This window comes from Mytilus trossulus, chromosome 2 (genome assembly GCF_036588685.1).
Source record: "Mytilus trossulus isolate FHL-02 chromosome 2, PNRI_Mtr1.1.1.hap1, whole genome shotgun sequence".
Lineage (NCBI taxonomy): Eukaryota > Metazoa > Mollusca > Bivalvia > Mytilida > Mytilidae > Mytilus > Mytilus trossulus.
In genome coordinates this window covers 95,262,539-95,286,542 of record NC_086374.1, presented here as the reverse complement: position 1 = coordinate 95,286,542, position 24,004 = coordinate 95,262,539, and the positions used below count along the sequence as shown (strand labels likewise).

Below are 24,004 nucleotides of genomic sequence, written 5' to 3'. Positions count from 1 at the left end.
GGCTTATACTTTAATATGCAAGACGTACGATTCGTCTACATAAGATGCATAAGTGACGCTCAAATCAGAATAGTAAGAAACCAAACAATTACAAAGTTGAAGAGCATTTAGTTGATGATCCAAAATTTCAAACGGTTACACCAAATGCAGCTTATATATAAAAAAAAAGATGTGGCATGATTGCCAATGAGACAGCTATCCACAAAAGACCAAAATGACAAAGAAATTAACAGCTATAGGTCATCATACAGCCTTCAACAATGAGCAAAGCCCATACCGCATAGTCCCCTGATAAGACAATGTTAAACAATTCAGCTTAGGTTATATATGCCTTGATAAGAAAACCCTTGAAATATCAGTATATTTGGGGCTAACCTTTAGCCTTTAAACAACAAAAAGGTTCATCATCCTAAAACAAAAAGATAAAGCAATAGTTAGATGACAATTATAGTCGGCTTGCAGAAATGTTTCCGTCAAAATCGAAGCACAGTGATTAATTAATCTTTACTTGTAAATTAAATAATTTACGATGCATAAATACAAAGTTTTTTATCAGCATTCTGTGTGCATTTTAGTCTAGACACCATCTAATTAACTATCGGGATGACATTCCGAAAAATGCAGACGGTCATATAACCAATTGTAAACATTAACATAGATATAAATAAAAAGCGAACTCGTGCAATTGGATTTTTCTATTTCTGTTTGATTTATTATTATTGATTCAAGCAATATGCTAATAATTCTTTTTACCTGTATGAAAATAAGTTTTTTATAGATCAAATGGTGCACCCTTGTTTCACTTTCAATATTGACATTCTTTTCTTTTTGCTGATCACGCCGAGTTCATATGTGAACCATCTTTAACTAAGAGGTTCAATTGAAGTTCGCATCATACAGATTTAATGAGGTCGAATTATTGACTTGCAAGTGAATATGTCATTAACAATAATTCCATGCTTATTTTGGCAAAAATTTACCAAACTGGTTGCTCAAAGCGAATTTTCACTTACCTTTTTATTCCATAAATGATTGAACAAAACAAAAATCCTATCTTATTTTTTTTATACCTCGTAGTTAGTGCCCCTTTAAACTATATATATGTGTATATGACATAGTTTTGTTCTTAAATCGTATGAGTGTGATATTGATATCAATGATTAAAAAGTTTGTATTATACGCTATGCTGATGCTGTAGTTACTCTAGCAAATTACGAAAAGAATTATAAACTCAGTTAAGCCATTAGATACATGGTGTTGAAATTGAAAATTAATTTCAACAAAATTAATAATGTGCATTTTAGAACATGTGTATGGCACGCCTGAACCACTTTTTATTTTAGATAATCCTAGATTATCTCAGATAAACCAGGATTTTCTCAGTTAAACTAGAATTATTTCACTTTGTTACATTAAGCTCAGATAAACCGGGATTATCTCGATTTTTTCCAGATAATGCCTGTTTATCTCAGAATTTTCTCCAGATAATGAATTTTCTAGATTTTCTCTATGGTATGCCTGAACCACTTTTATTAATTAATCTTAGATTATCTCAGATAAACTAGGTTTATCTGAGATAATCTAGGATTATCTAAAAAAAAAAAGTGGTTCAGGCGTGCCATACATTCATCTACTTAAAAGAGGGGCGAAGTATACGAGAGGGACTAAACTTATTAATGGTCTTATGTTTATTGAATTTTTAGGTTTGAATGTAACTGCCAATGGAGCACTTGATCTTGTTATAGTTAAGGGTGAAATCTAAGGTGGTAATGCTCAGTACGGTATGTCTTTTCAATACAATGGTAATATTTAATTTCACTTGGTACCGTTTGAACGATATGAGTTCTTAACGGTTAAACAGAAATGTATTCATACCAGCTGCTATCACGAGCAGAAAACACAAGTGTAAACAAGATTGGAATTTGTTTGTAGGGTACATATGGTATGCGAGCAATGTAATATATATTGATAAAAGTAAAATTACAAAAATACCAAATTCCAAGGGAAATGCAAAACGGAAACAAGTCTTTTAATGATAGTTCATTAGTACTCGTTAATATTATTATGACTAGAAAATTGACTTAGTGTGTTGATCAGTGGTGGTGTAATTTGCAGCTATAGGAAGCTTTAATTACTAAAGGTAAGTAAGTAGGGTAAGTAGATTATTTATTATAGTGACGTGTTGTAACCAACTAAGAACATATAATTTATATAACAACAGTTTTGAAACTCAAACATATTGTAAAATTCTAATGCCATTTACACAAAAGGGTTCCTTTGTCAAGTTTTGATGTGGAGTTGCACCATTTGGAATAGAAGCAGAAAGATTTAAACAATTAGTTTTAGAGGAGCTAGTCTGTGATTATCGTACAAATATTTTAAGATTCCTTATGTTATTTTAGTGTAAAATTTAAGAAAAATAGTAATGACAAACTGATGATAAACTGACATTTCGAAGTTGTGTCAAAGCCTGTATCACTAGCCCAGTAGTCAGCACTTCTGTGTTGACATTTATTTTTATTCATAAGGTCATAGTTATTAATAAATTGAATTGATTACAAAACTTGGATTTTTGTTTAAATACTAAGGCTTTTCAACCTCAAAAAAAGATTACCGTAGCAGTATTTGGCAAATCTTTTTGTAATTTTTGGTCCTCAATGCTTTTCAACTTCATACTTTTTTTGGCCTATGACACTTTTTTTTATTCGAGCGACACTGATGAGTTTTGTGTAGAAGAAACGCGCATCTGGTGCAAATACAAAATTTCAATCCAGGTATCTTTATATTTTCCACTTTATATAAACTTGTATTATACATTTTTATATATTATTAAGTGAAGATACTTAAATAAAGTATCAAACTGAAAAAATGATTAACCCCGAAGTCCCATGATTAGCTAAATGTTATAGATTGTAACTAATTATCTCATAAAATCTGATTATAATTGACGTATGAAGCTAATAGTCTTTCTATCGGTATTTATGAAATTGAAGATTTAACTAACATGTGTAATTAGTAAAATCTTTACATAACAGCTACATACATAAATACTATTAATCCAGGATTTACAGAATCACCTTGAAGGGAAAACGGTAGTATTACATTTTCCCAGCATTAGGTTGGCCTTTTGTGTACCCAAGACAGGTGAAGGAAGTCAAGTTAGGAGCACTGTGATTGGATTTAAGGGTACAATACATTTTTTTATTTATCTATAAATAACTGCAGTGTGTAAATTTACAATATAAATATTAAAAACTATTGAAATATTTTCTAGAGAATTATTCGAAAAGGCTGCCAAAATTTCATAAATTTGGTGCAAAATGACGGTGGGCATGGATAACATAAACAAGCTCCGTTGGAAATCGGTCATGGTACTATTTGGCTTCAATTTTTAGAAAACAGTAATAAAATACTAACACCACTAATATCTGTTTTATTCAGGTTTTTATTATAAAAACTGGTAAATTTAGAAAATGTTAGTATTGTCGCCTATGGCAGAATAAATAGTTCCGAGAGCCGTGGTGTAGTGGTTAATGCATCGGACTACTAACACAAAGGTTCCTGGTTCGATTCCCGTTTGGGATGAAAATTTCAGGAACTCAATTTTCGGCTCTCCCTTGACATCATTTGCGAGTATGGTCTTAAGGAAACGATGATAGTCCGTCGGAAGGGGACGATAAATGGCTGACCCGTGTTAAGAGAGAGCCATATCTCTTGCACGTTAAAGACACCCTTGTAGATTTCGAAAAAGAGTAGGCTAATGCCGCTACAAGGCAGCACTCGCACCCGCACAGTGGAAAGGGATTAATATAAGTTGCAAAACTTGTTTCCCAATCCACTCTAAATAAATATGTTTACACTAAATAGTTCCGTTTTCCCCTGAAAAACACGATTATTGAATATTAAGCAGCTAACTGTTCCATTGATTATATAGGCCTTTGTACTTTTATGCATTTATGATTAAACGTTAAACTTTTATAACAGTAAGAATTAAAAAGAAATTGAAGCCGACTCATTACAAAAACAAAAGGGATACAATATTTGAACAGAAAATGCAGGCTCTGGATAGTCCTTTTTTGAAAACAATTGGAATTTAGTAATAGGTATTTTTTATCCTATAACATCTGTACTAGTACCAATACAGAAATGTTATGTACCTACCTATTTTTCTCTGTGTCATAAATGATATGACACAAATATGGCGGAATGAACAAGTTGATTGTGGGATAGCTCCCGAAAAAAATGCAAGTAAAGGTGTCTAAAAGTATTTAACTTAACCAAATGGTACTGATTGTGAACTTAAATGAACAATTGAACGAATGATATGATATTTGATGGATGGAAAGAAGCGAAAAAATAGTAATAATACGAAATCAGGTCTGACTCCACCTTATAAAACAGGTTCCAAGATGGCGACGAACCAAAACAATCAAAACAATATGAACTTATCTCAAGTTTTGACACCAGCCCATGAATCTTTACATGGATCCTATACTGAAGTCCCTATAAACAACAATGTGAACAATAATCAGACATTTACATGCAGTCCAAATCAGACTAACCAACTTCAACAAAATTGTATTCGGCCAGTTCTGCAGAGCACCCCCCTACCAGTTCAATCTTCTGTTAATTATCAACAATCAGCACCTGTTCCGATGCAATTTTTACAACCCTCTGTTCCATCATCCGTTCAAACTGAAAGCCTTATGCCTATCCCGAACATCACACCACAAATGATATACAGCAATATCAACGACACAAACCACAGATTACAACGTCTAGAACACGTAATGAACGACAAACTGTCTAAATTAGATCTGCTTGACATGTTTGCTGAGAAATTTGAAAAATTTGAAAACCACATATCCAAAATGAGCAATGAAATAAATGATCTCAGAAATGTTCAGCAGAAACACTCACAAACAATAAGTAAACAAGAAAATCATCATCATAACATCGAAGATAGAGTGAGGAATCTTGAAAGATAAAACAGAAAATTGGAAAGTGAAAATTTCGAGTTGAAAGAAAAATTTCTAGAATTACAATCTCATTCCATGAAGTACAATTTAATTTTTGGTGGTATACGAAATCAAGATGGTTATGAGGAAAATACAGAAGAAGTATTGAGGTCTTTTCTTTCGGAAGAAATGGAAATTCCTAATGTTGGAGATATACAATTCCAAAATGTACACCGACTTGGTGAGCGGTCTGACGGCAAGGAACGAAGCATTATTGCCCGTTTTACTAGATTCAGTGACCATGAACGTGTTATCAGAGCAGCTGCGAGTAAATTAAAGAACAAACCACAATTTTCTATATACCAGCAATACCCGCGTGAAATAAATGAGAGGCGTAAAAAACTCATTCCGAGAATGAAGGAATTCAAAAGGCAAAGACGACACGCAAAGCTAGTGTACGATAAACTCCTGGTATATGGTGAAGTATACAACCCTGACGCCCATCGTGAACCCCCGCCTACAATTCCAGGTCAACCGTTACCCAATAATGATGGAGATTATTAGGACAACGCATCAGACATTGATTACGGTCATTTAACTGACATTCATAATACCTTGAAAATAACCTTTTTAAATGTATGTGGTATCAAATCAAAACTTTTAAATCCAGATTTTGATGTATTGATTAAAAATTATGATATTCTGATATTTGTTGAAACTAAAATTGATGAGTTTGACGAGTTAAAATTACCAGATGGTTACAGCTACTTTGCAAAAAATCGAACAAAATTTGTGAAAAAATCAGGGGGTATAGTCGTTGTATTTAAAAAATCACTTTCTGACTGCCTGAAATTTTTGAAGTCAGACTCAGAATTTGTTCAGTGGGTGGAATTTTCATTAAATTGTACTAAAACTTTGATGAGCAATAAATTTCTATTTGGATGTATTTACATCCCTCCTGAAAATTCGAAGTATTCTTCAGAAGAAGCATTCACTGAGATAGAAGAAGAACTTTTATTTTTTTCTCATGATATAAATAATATTGCTCTTGTTGGTGATTTTAACTCAAGAACAGGACATATGAGTGATATTGTTGAAATAGACGAGAATTTGTTTGATATGTTAGATATTATTAATGCATCTGAAATTATGAATGAAAATACATTATGTGTAAATAACTTTATTAAAAAGGGTATTCCCCTTGAAAGGTATAGTGAGGACAACATTATTGTTAACAATTATGGCAGAAAATTAATAGAGTTATGCAAACGATGTTCATTATGTTTTGCAAATGGTATATTGCATCAGGATAAATTTATTGGAAAAAAACACTTGTAAAGACGCAAGTCTTGTTGATTACCTTATTTTGTCACCTGATATGTTTGACCTAGTTATGAAATTTGAAATATTTGACTTTGATCCTACACTATCTGATGTTAATAATCAGATGCATTTTTCTTTATGCATTACACACAAAAATTACACTGATCAACAAAATAAGAAAAACAACACTTACGTTCGATGGAACATAAACAAGGCACACGAATTTACACAGGTACTCAGCGATGACACGGATGCATTGAATTTAATCAAACACACCCTAGAAAATTTTCAAACGGAATCCGTTACACCACTACAGGTCAATGACCTAATTAGTGAACTCGGACATGTACTCTTAGATACGGCTTCAACTGCATTTGGACCAGCAGGCAAACAGCGTCAAAGATCAACTCAAAACAAACCATGGTTTAAAAAAGAATGCAAGATTATGCGTGATGAGTTTCACAGAGCAAGAAGGAAATACAAAAAAAATAAGACTACTGATAACAAAACACTGATGAATATGAAGGCTAAAGAATACCGACAACTCCTTAATAAGAGTTATAAAAAATACCAAGAAAATTGCGCAAACGAGCTTCGATCATTATCAAAAACAAACACAAAAGCATTTTGGAATACACTTCACAAATTTTCAAGTAAAAGAAAAGATAACCCACAGGTAGAGATTGACACTTTTTTTGAATATTTTAAAAATTTAAATGCAAGTAAAGATGATGAGGGAGATTTTAGTTTGAATATTGATAGTATTTGTGAAAATCCTGTATATGATGAGTTATTAAATGGAAAAATAACAGAATTGGAAATATCTGATGCAATAAAGGTGCTGAAAAATAACAAAGCTCCAGGTACAGATAAAATTTTAAATGAATATTTGAAATATTCAACTCCATTGTTAATTTCTATATATTGTGAGCTTTTTAATTTAGTGTTAGATACTGGTATTATTCCAGAAAGCTGGACCAGTGGAATTATAAAACCTGTTTTCAAAAACAAGGGTAACCCGTCTGACCCTGATAATTTCAGGGCAATCACACTTATCAGTTGCCTAGGGAAATTATTTACGTCTGTTATAAATTCTAGATTAAATATTTTTGCTAACGAGTTGAGTCTCATTTCCGAAAACCAAGCTGGTTTCAGGAAAGGATATTCAACAGTTGACAACATTTTTGTATTGCATACTCTAATTGAGTTATATTTTTCGTTTGGCAAGAAGCTTTATTGTACTTTCGTCGACTTTCGGAAGGCGTTCGACACTGTCTGGCGATCGGGGCTATGGACAAAATTACAAAATTGTGAGATTAAAGGTAAATGTTTTAAGGTTATCTTTAACATGTACCATGATATTAAATCTTGCGTTCAGTATAATGGTGACCAGTCTGAATTTTTCTCTTGTCTTACTGGTGTAAGACAGGGGGGAAATTTATCACCGTTTCTTTTTTCTATATTTCTTAATGATCTAGAAAGTTATTTCAGCCAGTTAGACGGTGAACCTCTTAATATTATTAAAGAGAAGCTCGAAAGTGAGTTGCACATTTTTTATAAATCATTTGTTATTTTATATGCAGATGACACTGTCATTCTGTCTGAAAGTATGGAAGGTATGCAAAGAGCTCTAGACATTTTTCAATCATATTGTGATATATGGAAACTACAGGTTAATGTTAATAAAACTAAAGTTATGAGTTTTTGTAAAAGAAAAACGAGACAGAATTTTATTTTTACTTTGCAAGATTATAACCTTGAAATTGTTGATACTTATTCATACCTAGGTGTTATTTTCAAATATAATGGAACGTTTATTAACACAAGGAAAAAACTTGTTGAGCAAGCACAAAAAGCGTTATATCGCATTTACAAACTATTTCGTAATGAATCAATACCTATAGATATGCAATTAAAAATGTTTGATTCTATGATTGAACCAATTTTATTGTACGGTTCAGAAGTGTGGGGTTTTGAAAACCTTAAAATTATTGAACAAATCCACTTGAAATTCTGTAAGAGAATTTTGAAAGTTCGAAATTCAACAGCATCATTTATGGTTTATGGAGAACTTGGGAGGTATTCACTCAAAATTCGGGTCAAATTGAGGATGATTTCTTTTTGGAGTAAATTAGTATTAAATGAAAATAAACTTAGCAGTACTTTATACAAGTTAATGCTATGTTTAAAAATCAATCATGGTGTGAATTTCAAGTGGATAAACCACATAGAATCTATATTTAATGAGCTAGGCATGAGCTTTATTTTTTTAAACCAGTTTGCTGTATACGAAAAGGCTTTAGTAAAACAAATTTTGTGTGACCAGTTCATACAAAAATGGTATAGTGATTTACACACCACATCACGAGGACAATTTTATTCACTGTTCAAAAAGAATTTTGAAATAGAAAGATACCTTAATAATTTACCAGAGTCATCTAGAATTTGGATTTCAAAACTCAGAACTGCAAACTTACGATTGCCTATAGAAACTGGTAGATGGTACAATATACCAAAATCAGAAAGAAAATGTAATTTATGCAAAGAGGATATTGGTGATGAGTATCATGTATTATTTATTTGTAAAAATGCAGAGATAGTAGATTTGAGAAACAGATATTTACCACAGTATTATAGAAATAATCCAAACATTGTAAAAATGGAAGGTCTTTTGTCACTCTGCAATATTGAATTATATAAGAAATTGTCAATGTTTATCAGAAAACTGTCTTCTCGTCTTTAAATTTTGTTTGTATTAATTTGTTAATCACTTGTTCATTTCTGTCATATTTAATGTATATATGTTATCAATAATGACCTCTTGTAACACATTGTAAATGTGTCTGAGTGTTTTCCTAATAAATCTTGAAATCTTGTTAAAATATATCATTTATGACACAGAGAAAAATAGGTAGGTACATAACATTTCTGTATTGGTACTAGTACAGATGTTATAGGATAAAAAATACCTATTACTAAATTCCAATTGTTTTCAAAAAAGGACTATCCAGAGCCTGCATTTTCTGTTCAAATATTGTATCCCTTTTGTTTTTGTAATGAGTCGGCTTCAATTTCTTTTTAATTCTTACTGTTATAAAAGTTTAACGTTTAATCATAAATGCATAAAAGTACAAAGGCCTATATAATCAATGGAACAGTTAGCTGCTTAATATTCAATAATCGTGTTTTTCAGGGAAAACGGAACTATTTATTCTGCCATAGGCGACAATACTAACATTTTCTAAATTTACCAGTTTTTATAATAAAAACCTGAATAAAACAGATATTAGTGGTGTTAGTATTTTATTACTGTTTTCTAAAAATTGAAGCCAAATAGTACCATGACCGATTTCCAACGGAGCTTGTTTATGTTATCCATGCCCACCGTCATTTTGCACCAAATTTATGAAATTTTGGAAGCCTTTTCGAATAATTCTCTAGAAAATATTTCAATAGTTTTTAATATTTATATTGTAAATTTACACACTGCAGTTATTTATAGATAAATAAAAAAATGTATTGTACCCTTAAATCCAATCACAGTGCTCCTAACTTGACTTCCTTCACCTGTCTTGGGTACACAAAAGGCCAACCTAATGCTGGGAAAATGTAATACTACCGTTTTCCCTTCAAGGTGATTCTGTAAATCCTGGATTAATAGTATTTATGTATGTAGCTGTTATGTAAAGATTTTACTAATTGCACATGTTAGTTAAATCTTCAATTTCATAAATACCGATAGAAAGACTATTAGCTTCATACGTCAATTATAATCAGATTTTATGAGATATTTAGTTACAATCTATAACATTTAGCTAATCATGGGACTTCGGGGTTAATCATTTTTTCAGTTTGATACTTTATTTAAGTATCTTCACTTAATAATATATAAAAATGTATAATACAAGTTTATATAAAGTGGAAAATATAAAGATACCTGGATTGAAATTTTGTATTTGCACCAGATGCGCGTTTCTTCTACACAAAACTCATCAGTGTCGCTCGAATAAAAAAAAGTGTCATAGGCCAAAAAAAGGATGAAGTTGAAAAGCATTGAGGACCAAAAATTACAAAAAGATTTGCCAAATACTGCTCATCACACTTACAGACTTGCGATATGCAAACATATTATATTAAAAGTGTGCTCACTTGTGTATATAATGTTTGTTTTAGTATAATTGTTTTTAATATTATGGTGTTTTATGCTAAGATATTTTGATATACAATATATATAATATAAATATATTTTTATGTGGGTTTTACAGTCTCTCATAACTCTATTTAGAGTGGCTCTTTTATAAATTGATCTGTTTATATTACATTGTATTGTTTATCAAATGTTTTAAAGAGTAATGACTCTAATAAATATTTTGATGTTGTGATAAAAAACATGAAGAACTGCATAAACATTTTGTAATTATGAAAATATATATTAATCAATATTATGGTAATACAAATTAGTGTTCCGTCTGTGTAAATGATTAGTTATGATACAGTAATTGCTTTTGAATAGATGGTCAGGAAAGGATTATTTTTTTTATTTATCGAATAAAGAAGTCCATCAACGGAAAAAGGGAAAAACAACTGACGCATTCCTTACTGATAATTTAGATAATATTAAGAAACCAGAATATTCTTTTAAATTTAAAAATAGAAATTTACTCTTTTAAATTACAGTGAAATCAGGTGGCATAGCTTTTTGATATAAAAATGAAATATCTATATATATTCATATCCTTGAAACTAAGAGTAGCCTAGTGCTATGGGCTAAGACATCTGCAGATTTCCAGCAGACTGATGAAGACTTAGAGATTGTTGGAAACGTGTACATCCCTCCTGCAAAATCGCTAAACAAAATAACCGATGCATTGAACGAACTAGAACAAGAGTTGTTGAAACTTTCTGTAAACTTTAAATATATTATGCTTGTCGGAGATTTAAATAGCAGAACTGCTTCCGATATCGATTTTTCAAATATTGTAAATAGCAAACATGACATAGTTAGTGATCCAGATTTATGCTATGATTACTTAAATACTTTACAAGAGTTAAATATGCTAAGTATTAGAAAAAGTAAAGATATTGAGAAAATTGATGGAAATAAGATTGCAGAATTAGAAAATGAATTAGTGTTTTTGCATTCAAGTGTTATGTCGCAAAATTCTGTAAATAAATTGTCCGAACATATAAATGAAATACTTTTGGAATCAACAGAAAAGGTGCTAGGCACCATTACTTATAACACGAGGGTTAAAAAGACCACAAAGGAAAGCAAAACCAGGACAAAATATACTGGGAGCAAAGAAAGTGCTCACGAATTGCAAAACGTCGATATAAAAACAACAAAACAACAGATAATTAAGTTCAAATGAAAGATGCAGAGAGAAAGAATAAAAAGCAGATGGATTGTTCTATACAAGAGAATAGAGAGATTTTTGGAAAAAAAGATGCAAATTTAAAAAAAAATAGTAAATCTTAGGAGTTCTGGAAAATATTAAATGAAAAAGGGAAAACAGTAGTCCAAAAATTTCCATCGATGTTTTTCTTTGATTTCGTTAAAGACTTGAAATCGTCGAATTCAGTCGAAAATATCCCTGTTTCGCATTTATCAAACCAGCTAAATGAAGTTCTTAATTGTATAATAACAGAAATAGAAATATTTACTTATATTTAAGATTTGGAAAATGGAAAGGCATGTAGAGATGACAATTTATAAACGAACATATTAAAAGCACATGCCATATTTAAATGCCTTTTTTTGTTAAATTTTTTAATATTGTTTTCGATTCCGGTAAAATTCCAAAAGCATGGTCAGTTGGTAACATTATTCCTTTCTATAAAAATAAAGGTGATACAAAAAAACACAGAATATTCTAGACCTATTACAATTCTAGGCTGCATGGGAAAGCCATTTACCTCAGCTCTGATTTCAAAACTATCCACTTTGCAGAAAATTACTTATTGTGAAACGGAAATCAATCAGGATTTAGAAAAGGCTACTCAACCATAGCTAGTATTTTTGTCCTTCATATTATTTTAAATATAAACATAAGATAAAAGTTAGTGTTGTAGACCAATTCAAACAAAATTGACACTCTATCTTATTAGAATCGCTAAAAGCTATTAATTATCGGCTATTCAAAGATAATGCTGAAAGAGACAACTATTTTAAGATCCTAGATGATAAAAAATATTATTACTTTTTGTAGATTCAGGATACTCAGTCATAAACTTCCTATTGAAACTTGAAGGTGGAAAAATGTACCTAGAGACAACTATTCAATTTAGGAGAGATGGGGATGAATTTCTCTATATTTTCAAATGTTCGAAATTCAATGATGAAAGAGAATTTTCACGATTTGATCAATACTAGAAAAATCAGTATGCTGAATGATTTAAGCAAATTTATCAGACTGATTGATAAACAGCTGGACTCTTAGGGGAAACAATTGCTCCCTAAATGTGGACATATTTAAAAAATGTCTTCAGATAAAAAGTATATGTAATAAGTTTTATAATGAAAACTATCCATTCAGTTATTATCATTTTTTTTTATTTGATGTTTCATATGAATTTGAAACTGTCATTGGTTTCAAATTCATATGAAACATCAAATAAAAAAAAATGATGCATATGGAAAGGCAGTATTAAGTTGTACTTCTCTGTGTAAATGTGGTTGACAATGTGATATACTATGATAGACAAAGACACCAAAAGGACAGTCAAACTCATAAATCTAAAATAAACTGACAACTCCATGGCTAAAAATGAAAAAGACAAACAGACAAACAAAAGTACACATGACACAACATAGAAAACTAAAGAATAAACAACACGAACCCCACCAAAAACTAGATATGATAGACAAAAGACAGCTATTGTGTGGTTTGACAAAACATTGTCAGATATTTTTAAGGTAAATTGAGATCATTTGAGTAGTTGATTTTCTTATAACATTACTTGTATGATATGAAACTCGTTATGTTTGTAACCAAGGTTTTTGAAAGTTGTTTCAAAGAACAATATCAACAAAACGAAGTATCATGTAATCAGCCAAATATTATAAATGACAGGTATGCAAATATTTTTTTGCTTTATTTGTACTTGTAAAATAAAATTATCCTGTTATTCTATGTTGAACAAGTGGTAGTAAGAATATTGCTTTTAAAATTATAGTTCAATTTAGATCAATTTAGTATCCTCTTCGTGATCCGCGTTGTAACTATGTCAATTACTTTTGAATATAAAGGTACGCTAATCAACGCAAATTCTATATAAAGTTATTATTTCTACTTTTGCTTAGAATTTTTAATTATTTCTTTATTAATCTAGAACAATTGTGGAAAATTTGACAATGTAAGGTAGTAATATGTGTATTTATAATCTGCAATAATCATACAAATAACAAATAATTAAAAACAGCTATAATATCATCTGTCTGCTACTTCCAGTCGCAAAACTTGAAATTAGATACAATATAGTTAAAACAATTTTTTCGGGATAGATTTAAGACACATTGTTATAGACTGATTAATTGAGGTTATTTAACAAATTTTACTTTAAGGACTGATATTTATGATTTTAGTAACTTTACGTAGTTTTTAATATAGATTACCATACTGTATGGGTTTTGTTCATTGTTGAAGTCCGTACGATCACGTATACTTGTTTTAACTCCTATGTTATCTAGTCTTTGAAGGGAAGTTTTATAATTTGGTACTTCTACCACATTTTTATATTTGATATTGAATAATATATTATTGTTCACCCTGTACATGTGTTCATTTTTTTTATAATTTATTTTATTGTCGGTTTTCTGGTATCTTACAGATACGTGCTTATTCTGGACTGATTTCTATTGTTTTCAATGTATTTGTATCTACCGATATGTATGGCCAGTATTTACTCAAATATGTTAAACTGTAATTGCAATTAGAAGCAAATATACAATCGGCGCAAATGAAAAAATGAAATCGGCGCAAATGTAAGAATGAAATTTTCAAAATCTGCGCAAATGATAGAATGAAATTTTTCAAAATCGGTGCAAATGTCATACGCCCACGTATCTTTGTTATTTCTTGCAATGACTGAATTTAAAAAAGATTTGACTACTTTAGAGCTTGATTAAAACCCCAGTCACACTGTCTGGTTTTACTACGTTTTACAATGTTTTAAAATGCTACGTTTCAACTACGTTTTGAATAAAATTGCCCATTATTTTCAAAGTTCGGTTTTACTAGGTTTGTGCTACGTTCTTATCACGTTTTGCTACGTATAAGTACGTGTAGACCCATGTTTCCACAACGTGGTGATGCGTTTCAATACGTTGTTAGCACGTTTTGTTACGTTTCGCTAAGCTTTGATACGTATTTGATAGGTTTCTATTTCGTTTCAATTTTCGCTACGTTTGTTGTTGAATTTTCGAAACATACAGGTCCCCGTTTGAACAAAGATTCACTGCATTTCAATACGCTTCGTAACGTTACATATATTCCCGTTTCGCTACGCTTTCAAAAAAGTAGTAAAACGGGCGTATGACATTTGCGCCGATTTTGAAAATTACAGGTAAGCCTTTATGGTGATTTATTACAAATAGTCACCAGTTTTATCATTTAGTCGTTTTTTTTAAATTTACTGTTTGCAAAAGTATGAATTATTCTAGATAATAAAAATGTTCTAAAAACAGTATACTATTGAAAAGGTCACATGTTTCGTTTAGTTCAGAATTTTGATAAATTTTTGAAAACCAATGTGCTGCCGTGTGTAGTTTTAGGTCACAATCATAAACGACATGGGTGTTGACCTAAAGTGATCCTAAAACATCATACTATTCAGAAGACATAAACCTAATAGAATGTTGACATCTTTATACCGATATCTCCACGTAAGAGTTAGTGATATAACTATTTGCCGATAAGTGTTTTATTAACTATGATATTCAACGAAAGTTTTGCACCACTTCCATTGAGGTTAGTGAGGACTAAACTTTGAGGGCTCATATCGGTAGAAAATGCTCAAACTGGTCTGATTTTATCAGCACTATTATTTCAAAGGATGTTGGGATGATTAAAGAAGAAAACAAAAACAGTATGATAACAATGTGAATGAAAAAAAGTGAAAGATAAATCGAAATTTTGTTTTACTTTTTTCAGTCAAAAGTTGTGGTGTTGAACTTTTTTCGAGTAGTATATTTTAACATTTAAAAGCAATAAAAACGGAACCGAATAACTACCTACTATGAGAATCAAGAATACTTATATTAATCATGGTATGTATATTTTTATCTTCTTAGTTTATTTACAACAATAAGAAACACCACCAGAAAAATAATAATAATGTGATAATATTAAGTTTGATAATAACATATATATATAATATAAACGTGTGGCTATTAAAGCAAGAAAACAGTAAATTTAATTAGTTCGGTGCTTCAATTCAATGTGCCTACTCAGCTTATCACTTTAGAATTAGTAATAGATAGTAGTAGAATATAAGCCTTCAAATCAATGTTTAACTGATGTTTTTTTTTCATTTTTAATGTTCGTTTTTTTTTTAATCAGTCTTATAAGTCTTTTATTGATTAATAAGTGCTTAAAGTCCAGAAGAATCGTGGGATTAAATTGTCACATTGGTTCCTGTTCTTTCAATTAAGTTTCCTGTACATGTTTAGTAACTCTTTTATACAGACAAAACGAATAGCCGTGATTGGTGCCGGAGCCAGCGGACTTCCTGCTATAAAATGTTGTCTTGATGAGGGACTGATCCCAGTCTGTTTTGAAATATCAGAGAGAATAGGTTTGTTATAAATTTCATTTTTAATTATTGAATTTAGTTGTATGCCTTCAACAATGAACAAGGCTAGCGCTTGTTTCATTAAGCCGTTTCCGACTATTTTCTACAGTTTTTCCCGATGTTGTAGCAACTGGTCACAGTCCGCATGTGGCTCTCCAATGCCATGAGAATGTAACTCAATTGTTGTCCTTAGTTGTTAGTAGAAAGAGAAATAAGGGAATGTGGTATGAGTGTCAATGAGACAACTCACCATCCAAGTCATAGTGTGTATAAAGTAAACAATTATATGTAAAAGAACTGCATTCAACACAGATACTCAGTTCACACTGAACAGCGAGATATAATGTATAAAGTGCCCCAAAATGTCTGGTGTAAAAAAAAATCAAACAGGATAACCAACGGTCTTATCTATGTAAAACACGAGAAATGAGAAACACTTATGAACCACATCAACAAACAACACCTCTGCACACCAGGGTCCTGACTAAGTAGTTGTCTACCATAATTGTTTATTGTTGAAGTACAATTCAAGACGTGTGTTTTCTCTCTCTTTATAATTTGACTAAATTTCAGTATCCGGAACACCTGACACCACCTTATTTTTATGGTGGTTTTGTTACCCAGCCTGTTCTGGTGTGTTTTGTAAACTTGTTTGTTCCTGGTTGTTTTACTCTTTTGCCATGGCGTTGTTTATTTTTCATGCAATGAACAAAACAAATGAACTGCAATTAACTAACTAACTCTCACAAAAGACACTTCATCTTGCCGTTCGACATTTTGATATACAAATGAAGGTTTACAAACCATTTAATGCTATATCCGTATACTTTACAAATATCATAATATGGTACCCTGGTTCTAGTAATAGCAAATCAGTTGGTTTTTATCCAGAAAATGTTTCTTTATATTACAGTTTGTTGTCGAAGTTACTGTTTGCATTCAAGCCGGAACCTACAACTCTATTTTAGAATACAGGGAGCAGAGAAAATTAAAATTAAAAGTAATTGAAAAGAAATTTGAAAAAAGTGATCCAATTGTTTCCATTCAAATCAAAACAGAAGGAAATTTTTAATTTTTATCTGTATCTACATACCGTTGACCACATTACACAATTTGATATAGTACATTGTGAATACAATTGTTAAAATCATGAAATGTGTTTATGGTGATAACTGTTATTCCTTATTAATTCATGTCTTAACTAATCAAACGTCTAACAAATTTAGGTGGATTATGGAATTATACAACCGAAGCACGAGATGGACGAGGTACGGTTATGAAATCTACGGTCATCAATGTCAGCAAGGAACTTATGGCTTTCAGCGACTTCCCTATTCCGAAAGAATTTCCAATGTTTATGCACAATACCCTCGTTCAAAAATACCTGGAAATGTATGCTGAACAGTTCAACCTTCTACGACACGTGCAGTTTCAAAAAGAGGTACTATATCATGCATATGCTTTCTTTTATTCTCTCTAAAAACAATAAGGTAAAAATTAAGGATTTTCCTGGATTTGAAATCTGGTTTAGACCGAATTTATGGATTATATAAAAATAAGACATCGAACAAACACACATACAATGTATGATGATCCCAAAAAGATCACAATTTGACATGTTTATCAGAGGCAACAGTCCACCTTTGTGTATACTACATCTGTTATTATACTGAACGAGAAAAGTCTACCACTATCTAAGTATCTTTCGTATCTAAATATTATAAAATAACAACATAATTTCAACACTTAAAATCTGTTTACCTTCTGCATGAAGAATTTTGTTAGGTATAGATATAGGAAGATGTGGTGTGAGTGCCAATGAGACAACTCTCACTTCAAATAACAATTTAAAAAGTAAACCATTATAGGTTAAAGTACGGCCTTCAAGACGGAACCTATGCATGGTTTTCTTTTATAGGTAGTTTGGTGTGAACATTCACTTCATAATTGATAGGTAGTATGGTGTGAACCTTATATTCCTTAAAGATAAGTAGCCGTTAGGTTGAATCTTCTCTCCCTAATGATATGTATTTTGGTGTGAACCTTTTTTCTATTATGTGTAGGTAGTGTGGTGTGAACCTGATATTCCTTAAAGATAAGTAGCCGTTAGGTTGAATCTTCTTTTCCTTAATGATATGTATTTTGGTGTGAACCTTTTTTCTATTATGTGTAGGTAGTATGGTGTGAACCTTATATTCCTTAAAGATAAGTAGCCGTTAGGTTGAATCTTCTCTCCCCTAATGATATGTATTTTGGTGTGAAACTTTTTTCTATTATGTATAGGTAGTATGGTGTGAACCTTATATTCCTTAAAGATAAGTAGCCGTTAGGTTGAATCTTCTCTCCCCTAATGATATGTATTTTGGTGTGAACCTTTTCTCTATTATGTGTAGGTAGTGTGGTGTGAACCAACCGTTGATTTTGAGAAAACAGGAAAATGGACAATCAAAATAAAAGATATTAAAAGCGGAAAAATCACCAATGAAATATTTGATGGTGTTATGGCGGCTACAGGTCACCATGCAGTTCCACTTTTACCTGCTTTTGAGGGTCAATACTCATTTAAAGGAAGAAGTCTACATGCCGTGAAGTACAGAGACTCGTTAGAGTTTTCTGGAAAACGTGTACTAATCATTGGTATAGGAAATTCTGGTGCTGATATTGCATGTGAACTCAGTCGTGTTAGTTCAAAGGTAAGACCTTCAACCGAACATTTAGGATAGTATTTTTTTTTCACTTTTCGGGAACCGGAGCCAGAATCGGCTAGGCTCTTTTAGGAAACTGCAAAATTGCGGTATTTCTACATAAGAGTTTTGAAATACTTTTCCGCTGTCATCTAAAAAACAACAAATATAAATTATATCAAATCTTTTCATTAATCTTAAATTCTAAGAATTTTTCCACGAAATATTAACAGAATGCGTAATATTCAATAATAAACGGTCATCATTAGGCATCGATGGAATTGTCACACGTACCCTGTTTACAGTAAATAGAATACTTTTATCGCGTTTCTAGTACATACTTATTCATAATATTATTATTAAATTCTATTTTTCAATATCAATTTTAATCAAAATTAAAATCATTCATTCCGTGGCTTACGTCAGAAATAATTGATAAGCTGATAAATGAAGCTAGTAGACTATACTGCACGTTGTCTGAATATTTTTGTTTTTACCTTTACGTCCTTCAAAAAAATTAAAATGAATTTTCATAGGTCGTTCTGAGTACTAGAAGTGGAAGTTGGGTTATTCAGAGGATAGGAGATAAAGGGATGCCATTTGATATGCTTGGGACAACAAGAGCAGTTCAGTACTTCCAAAAAAGTTTGCCTCTCTCATTATTGAACAGCTTAACAGAGAGGCAGATTAACGCACGGTTTGATCATGAGAAATATGGGCTTAAGCCAAATTATCCTCCAAGAGCACAGGACCCCTTAATCAGTGATGAATTTCATTTGAAAATAGCAAATGGACTAGTTCAGATAAGGCCAAATGTTAAACATTTCACCGAAACAAGTGTAGTCTTTGTTGACGGATCTGTGTATGATGATATAGACGTTGTAATATTTGCGACTGGATATAAGATAGGATTTCCTTATGTCGACAAAAAAGTTACGGAATCTAGAGATAACGTAGTGGACCTGTATAAATTTATTTTCCCGCCAAATTTAACTAAACCAACTTTCTCTGTTATTGGATGTGTCCAGCCGTTGGGATCAATCACTCCAGTAGCAGAACTACAGAGTAGGGTTGCTACACGTGTTTTAAAGGTAAAACTACTTTACTTCTCTCAAATTGTATAAAACATAACTACCATGTCGGAAAAATATAATGTGATGCTTAAAAGAAAACGGGATTTGTTACAAAATACTGTAAATTTTCAATACAGTAAAGCAAAAGTCAACAAAAGCATAATATAGTTTGTAATATTTGCTCAATGACCTATGTACTAGTTGCTATTAATTGGATCAAGAGTGAACTGAAAGTTAGGACCGAGGGCTGGACTTTACAAATAACAATAACAGTTGAGCGAAAAAATCTGTGAAAGTCTTATAGTATAATAGTTAGTATGTTTCCTATTTCAGTATCTTTTTTATTTGAAATAACAAAACACAATTTTCACAGAAATGGGGTGATGCCCCTTTGTCCCTATCCAGCGCACCTATGTCGTGTATCGTTTGATTTGCTGTATTTTTTTATGTTAAAGATTTCCTTATTCTAACATTGCAGTTAATTATGTAAAGGTGCCTTTTCATGGAAATATAAAAAAAAAAAAAAAAGATGTGGTATGATTGCCAATGATACAACTCTCCACAAGAGACCAAATGACACAGATATTAACAACTATAGGTCACCGGACGGCCTTCAACAATGAGTAATGCCCATACCTCATAGTCAGCTATAAAAGGCCCCGAAATGACGATGTAAAACAATCCAACTAAAAAAATTAACGGCCTAATGTAAGTACAAAAAATGAACGAAAAACAAATATGCAACACATAAACAAACGAGAACCGTTTAATAACAGACTTCTGACATGGTACAGACACTAATATTTTGTACATTCAGAATGTAGAGGGATTAAAAATATAAGCGGGATCCCATTCCTCCCCTAACCGGGGACAGTGGTGTAACAGTACATCATAAGAACGAACTATAAAAGTGAAGAAAAAAAAATCAGATGGATAAACATACCTTATAGCGGGTGTAAAAATGTTCACATGTTCTGTTATTCGTCATCACCAGTCGTATAGTTAATGCTCTGATATTAAACTTTCCTCGTTTTGATTTTTTTTAATTAAAAACCAAAAATTCATCACACAGTATTCGTATGAGTTAAAACAGATTAGCTGAATTTAAAATTAAAAATAAAAATTGCATGGTTTTGTAGATAAATCGGCAGCTCGTTTAAATTTTTTAACTTGTGGGCTAGTCTATTAAAATAGCCAGCTAGGCGGTATGGGTCTTGCTGATAGTTGAATGATGTACGGTGAATTTTATGTCATTTGGTCTCTGATGAAGAGTTGTTTCTTTAGCAACCAAAATACACATCTTATTTGTATATGGTGTACATTATAGGGAGAAGTGCAATTGCCAACCAGAAAACAAATGTGGAACCACATCTACCAGAAAAGACAAGAACTAGTCAAGAATTATGCTCATTCATTACGTCACACTGTTATGGTGGAATTTATCGATTATCTCGATGAATTAGCAGAAATAATAGGTTGCAAACCTCGACTGTGTAAGTTTTGTTTTAATAATCAAAGTTAAATATTGCTCTTAGACAACATATGATTATGACATTACAGTAGAGAAATCTGAAGATTGTTTGTAAATTTTGATTTTTTTCACTCTGTTCACATTTTCCTATTGCACTTCGGTTTGTACAGAAAAGTAAAACAACAAATATTGAACAAATAGTTGTTTTCAAAATTGTACATAATTGCCTAAAACCTTTTAAATTTCAAATTAAATACATCGTTTTATTGGCACTAATAAAACATTTTTATATTTGAAGGTAAATTGTGGCTCACAGATCCCAAGCTAGCCTATGCCTGCACGTTTAATCCATGTGCAGCATACCAGTATCGTCTAATGGGACCACTTCCATGGAAAGGAGCGAGAGACGCCATCTTTACACAATGGGAGAGAACTCTATTTCCATTAAAACACCGAGCCATGAAAGAACCATACGAAACACATATATTTCGATATTTTGTAGTTTTTTGTACCTTCGTTGTTGCTATTCTGACATACATACTGTTTGCAGGCCATATCTAATCCTTTTGTTTGGTGGAAAAAAATGTTTATTATACTTTCTTCATTTTGACGAGCAAATACAATACTTTTTCTTTGCCTACATCACTTTGTTTCGAAACAGAGAGATTATGATATAAATAAAGATAGGTAAATGTTAGTATAGATAGATCAAAATAAACAAAGACGACTTGGTACGCGCACATTGTAAGGTAAATGTTTGTTTAAGAGATGAAAATAAAACAGTTTACTTATTATGATAAGTTACCTTTTTCTTACTTAGATATAAGAAGATGTGGTATGGGTGCCAATGAGACACTGAACTCTTCATTCAAGTCAAAATTTGTTTAAGTAAACCATTATAGGTCAAGGAATGGCCTTCAACACGGAACATTGGCTCACATCGAACATCAACCTAGAAAGGGCCTCAAATATGACGAGTGTAAAAAATTTCAAACAGGAAAACCAACGGTATAATCCATATAAAAACGAGAAACGAGAAAAACTTATGAACCACTTAAACAAACGACAACCACTGAACATCAGGTTCATGACTTAGGACACTCATCAGGTGCAAAAAAAAATGCAGCGGGTTTGAACGTTTTATCTGGCGCCATTATTCATCCTTACCCGAAACAGTGCATGGGTAACAATACGACATAAAAAGACACTCTATAAAACATTAATTGGAAAAAAGGAAAAACTCACTAAAGTATTCATACTAACAGATTTTAGACCAAAGTTAGACAACGAAAACCATATTGCCTAATAGTTAACTCATAAACCACTGAAAAATATATCAAAGCCAAAACCAGTATGAAATAATTTTGCCAAACAACCGGTCACTTATGGACCACTCAAAAAGAGCTTGTTGCGAGGGATCTTTAACGTGCAAAGAACATGGTACTGCATAAACACGGGACAACGCTACCCATCTGACGAACATTAAGGTGGATAAGGATGTTTTGTTAAAAAAAAATCCTCCAATAGATTTCTACAATATTTATCATTTTGCAAGATTAGGGTGTCCTCAGCAAAATATGAAAGTATTATGACCACTTTCTTGGTAAATAAGGGAGATAACCCACCATGAGTTACCCCCCCCCCCCCCCCCCCCCCCCCTAATGATGATTTCCCCAATTTCCCAATAAAACACTAATTTCATGTTAATTTTTATTATTTTTACAGTTTAAACATTTTTTTTCTACATAATTATAAAAAATAAATTTGTTTCATATAATAATAATTGGATGTGTGCTTTACTTTCAGTTACAATCTGTGAACGGGGTAAAAATAACACATTTTTATGAAAATTGGCACTTCTGTAGGAGCCAATTATGCAAATTAGGTCACCCTGTACAAAAACCACCCAATAGATTTTTTTTTAAATACAAGCATTTTGAAGGTCTATACCTAAGCATTGTTTAAGCATAATATGAACATACATTTCTTACCTCATTTATTGTCTGTACTGTATACGGATAATTGAAGTAAAGTGGAAAAATTTGGAAAATTGACTTAAAATACCATTTAATAGATAAAATGTCATAAATTAGTAATTAAAATTGATGAAAAATGTATGGTGAAAGGGAGTTTGTTTTGTCAGTCATTCTAAATAAACAAAACCTCATCAGGGACCTGCCAAAAAAAAAAAAAGATGCCTTTTGGGTATCAGTCTGTCCGTAAGTCAATCTGTTCAGATCAGGTTCTGGTTGTAACATTTTTGTCTGTTTATGTAGGCTATTGATATATGGTATAAGGGTAGCTCAGCTCCAAAGGATGTGTTACTACCATGATAAGTGACTTTTGACCTTGAACTTTGACCTCAAGGTCAATTTAATGATTCTTTTTTTCTAGAACTGTAACTTTTGTCTTTTGATGTAGGCTTAACTGCTGGTTTTGATATTTTGAATGAATGTAAATCAATTCATGAAGATATGTCATGCACCATAGTGACCATAGTATTGTTGACCTTGAACAAAGACTTCAAGGTGAAAATGATTTCCATATTAACAAATTTTTGTTTGCAGGTCTTAAAGTGACAAAAACTTTGCACACATGATAATGCTATGACTACCCCACACTTGTAAAATTCAAAGTATTGATAACAGGATGAAGGTATTGGACAGACCCAAAAAGTAACTACACGTTCAACTTATCACTGTC

The 24,004-nt window shown here is 31.6% G+C and overlaps 2 protein-coding genes across 2 annotated transcripts; both read left to right on the top strand.

Moving 5' to 3' along the window:
* Positions 1-5,054: 5,054 nt before the first annotated feature.
* Positions 5,055-5,522, top strand: LOC134706121 (uncharacterized). The gene has a single exon (XM_063564830.1). It carries the CDS (start codon positions 5,055-5,057, stop codon positions 5,520-5,522), a length of 468 nt encoding a protein of 155 aa, XP_063420900.1.
* A 9,777-nt stretch (positions 5,523-15,299) lies between these two features.
* LOC134705549 (flavin-containing monooxygenase 5-like) lies at positions 15,300-21,906 on the top strand. Its single transcript, XM_063564265.1, has 7 exons — positions 15,300-15,549; positions 15,968-16,076; positions 17,300-17,514; positions 18,467-18,766; positions 19,294-19,848; positions 21,158-21,323; positions 21,600-21,906. The coding sequence occupies exons 1-7, from the start codon at positions 15,547-15,549 to the stop codon at positions 21,860-21,862; spliced, it is 1,611 nt and encodes a 536-aa protein (XP_063420335.1). The 5' UTR covers positions 15,300-15,546; the 3' UTR covers positions 21,863-21,906.
* Positions 21,907-24,004: the final 2,098 nt, after the last annotated feature.

Coding starts and splice junctions, on each gene's coding strand:
- LOC134706121 (XM_063564830.1), top strand. CDS start 5,055: ATGAAGTACAATTTAATTTTTGGTGGTATACGAAATCAAGATGGTTAT.
- LOC134705549 (XM_063564265.1), top strand. Junction 17,515..18,466: donor ACGTGCAGTTTCAAAAAGAG/GTACTATATCAT, acceptor TATTATGTGTAG/GTAGTGTGGTGTGAACCAAC. Junction 21,324..21,599: donor AGGTTGCAAACCTCGACTGT/GTAAGTTTTGTT, acceptor TTATATTTGAAG/GTAAATTGTGGCTCACAGAT.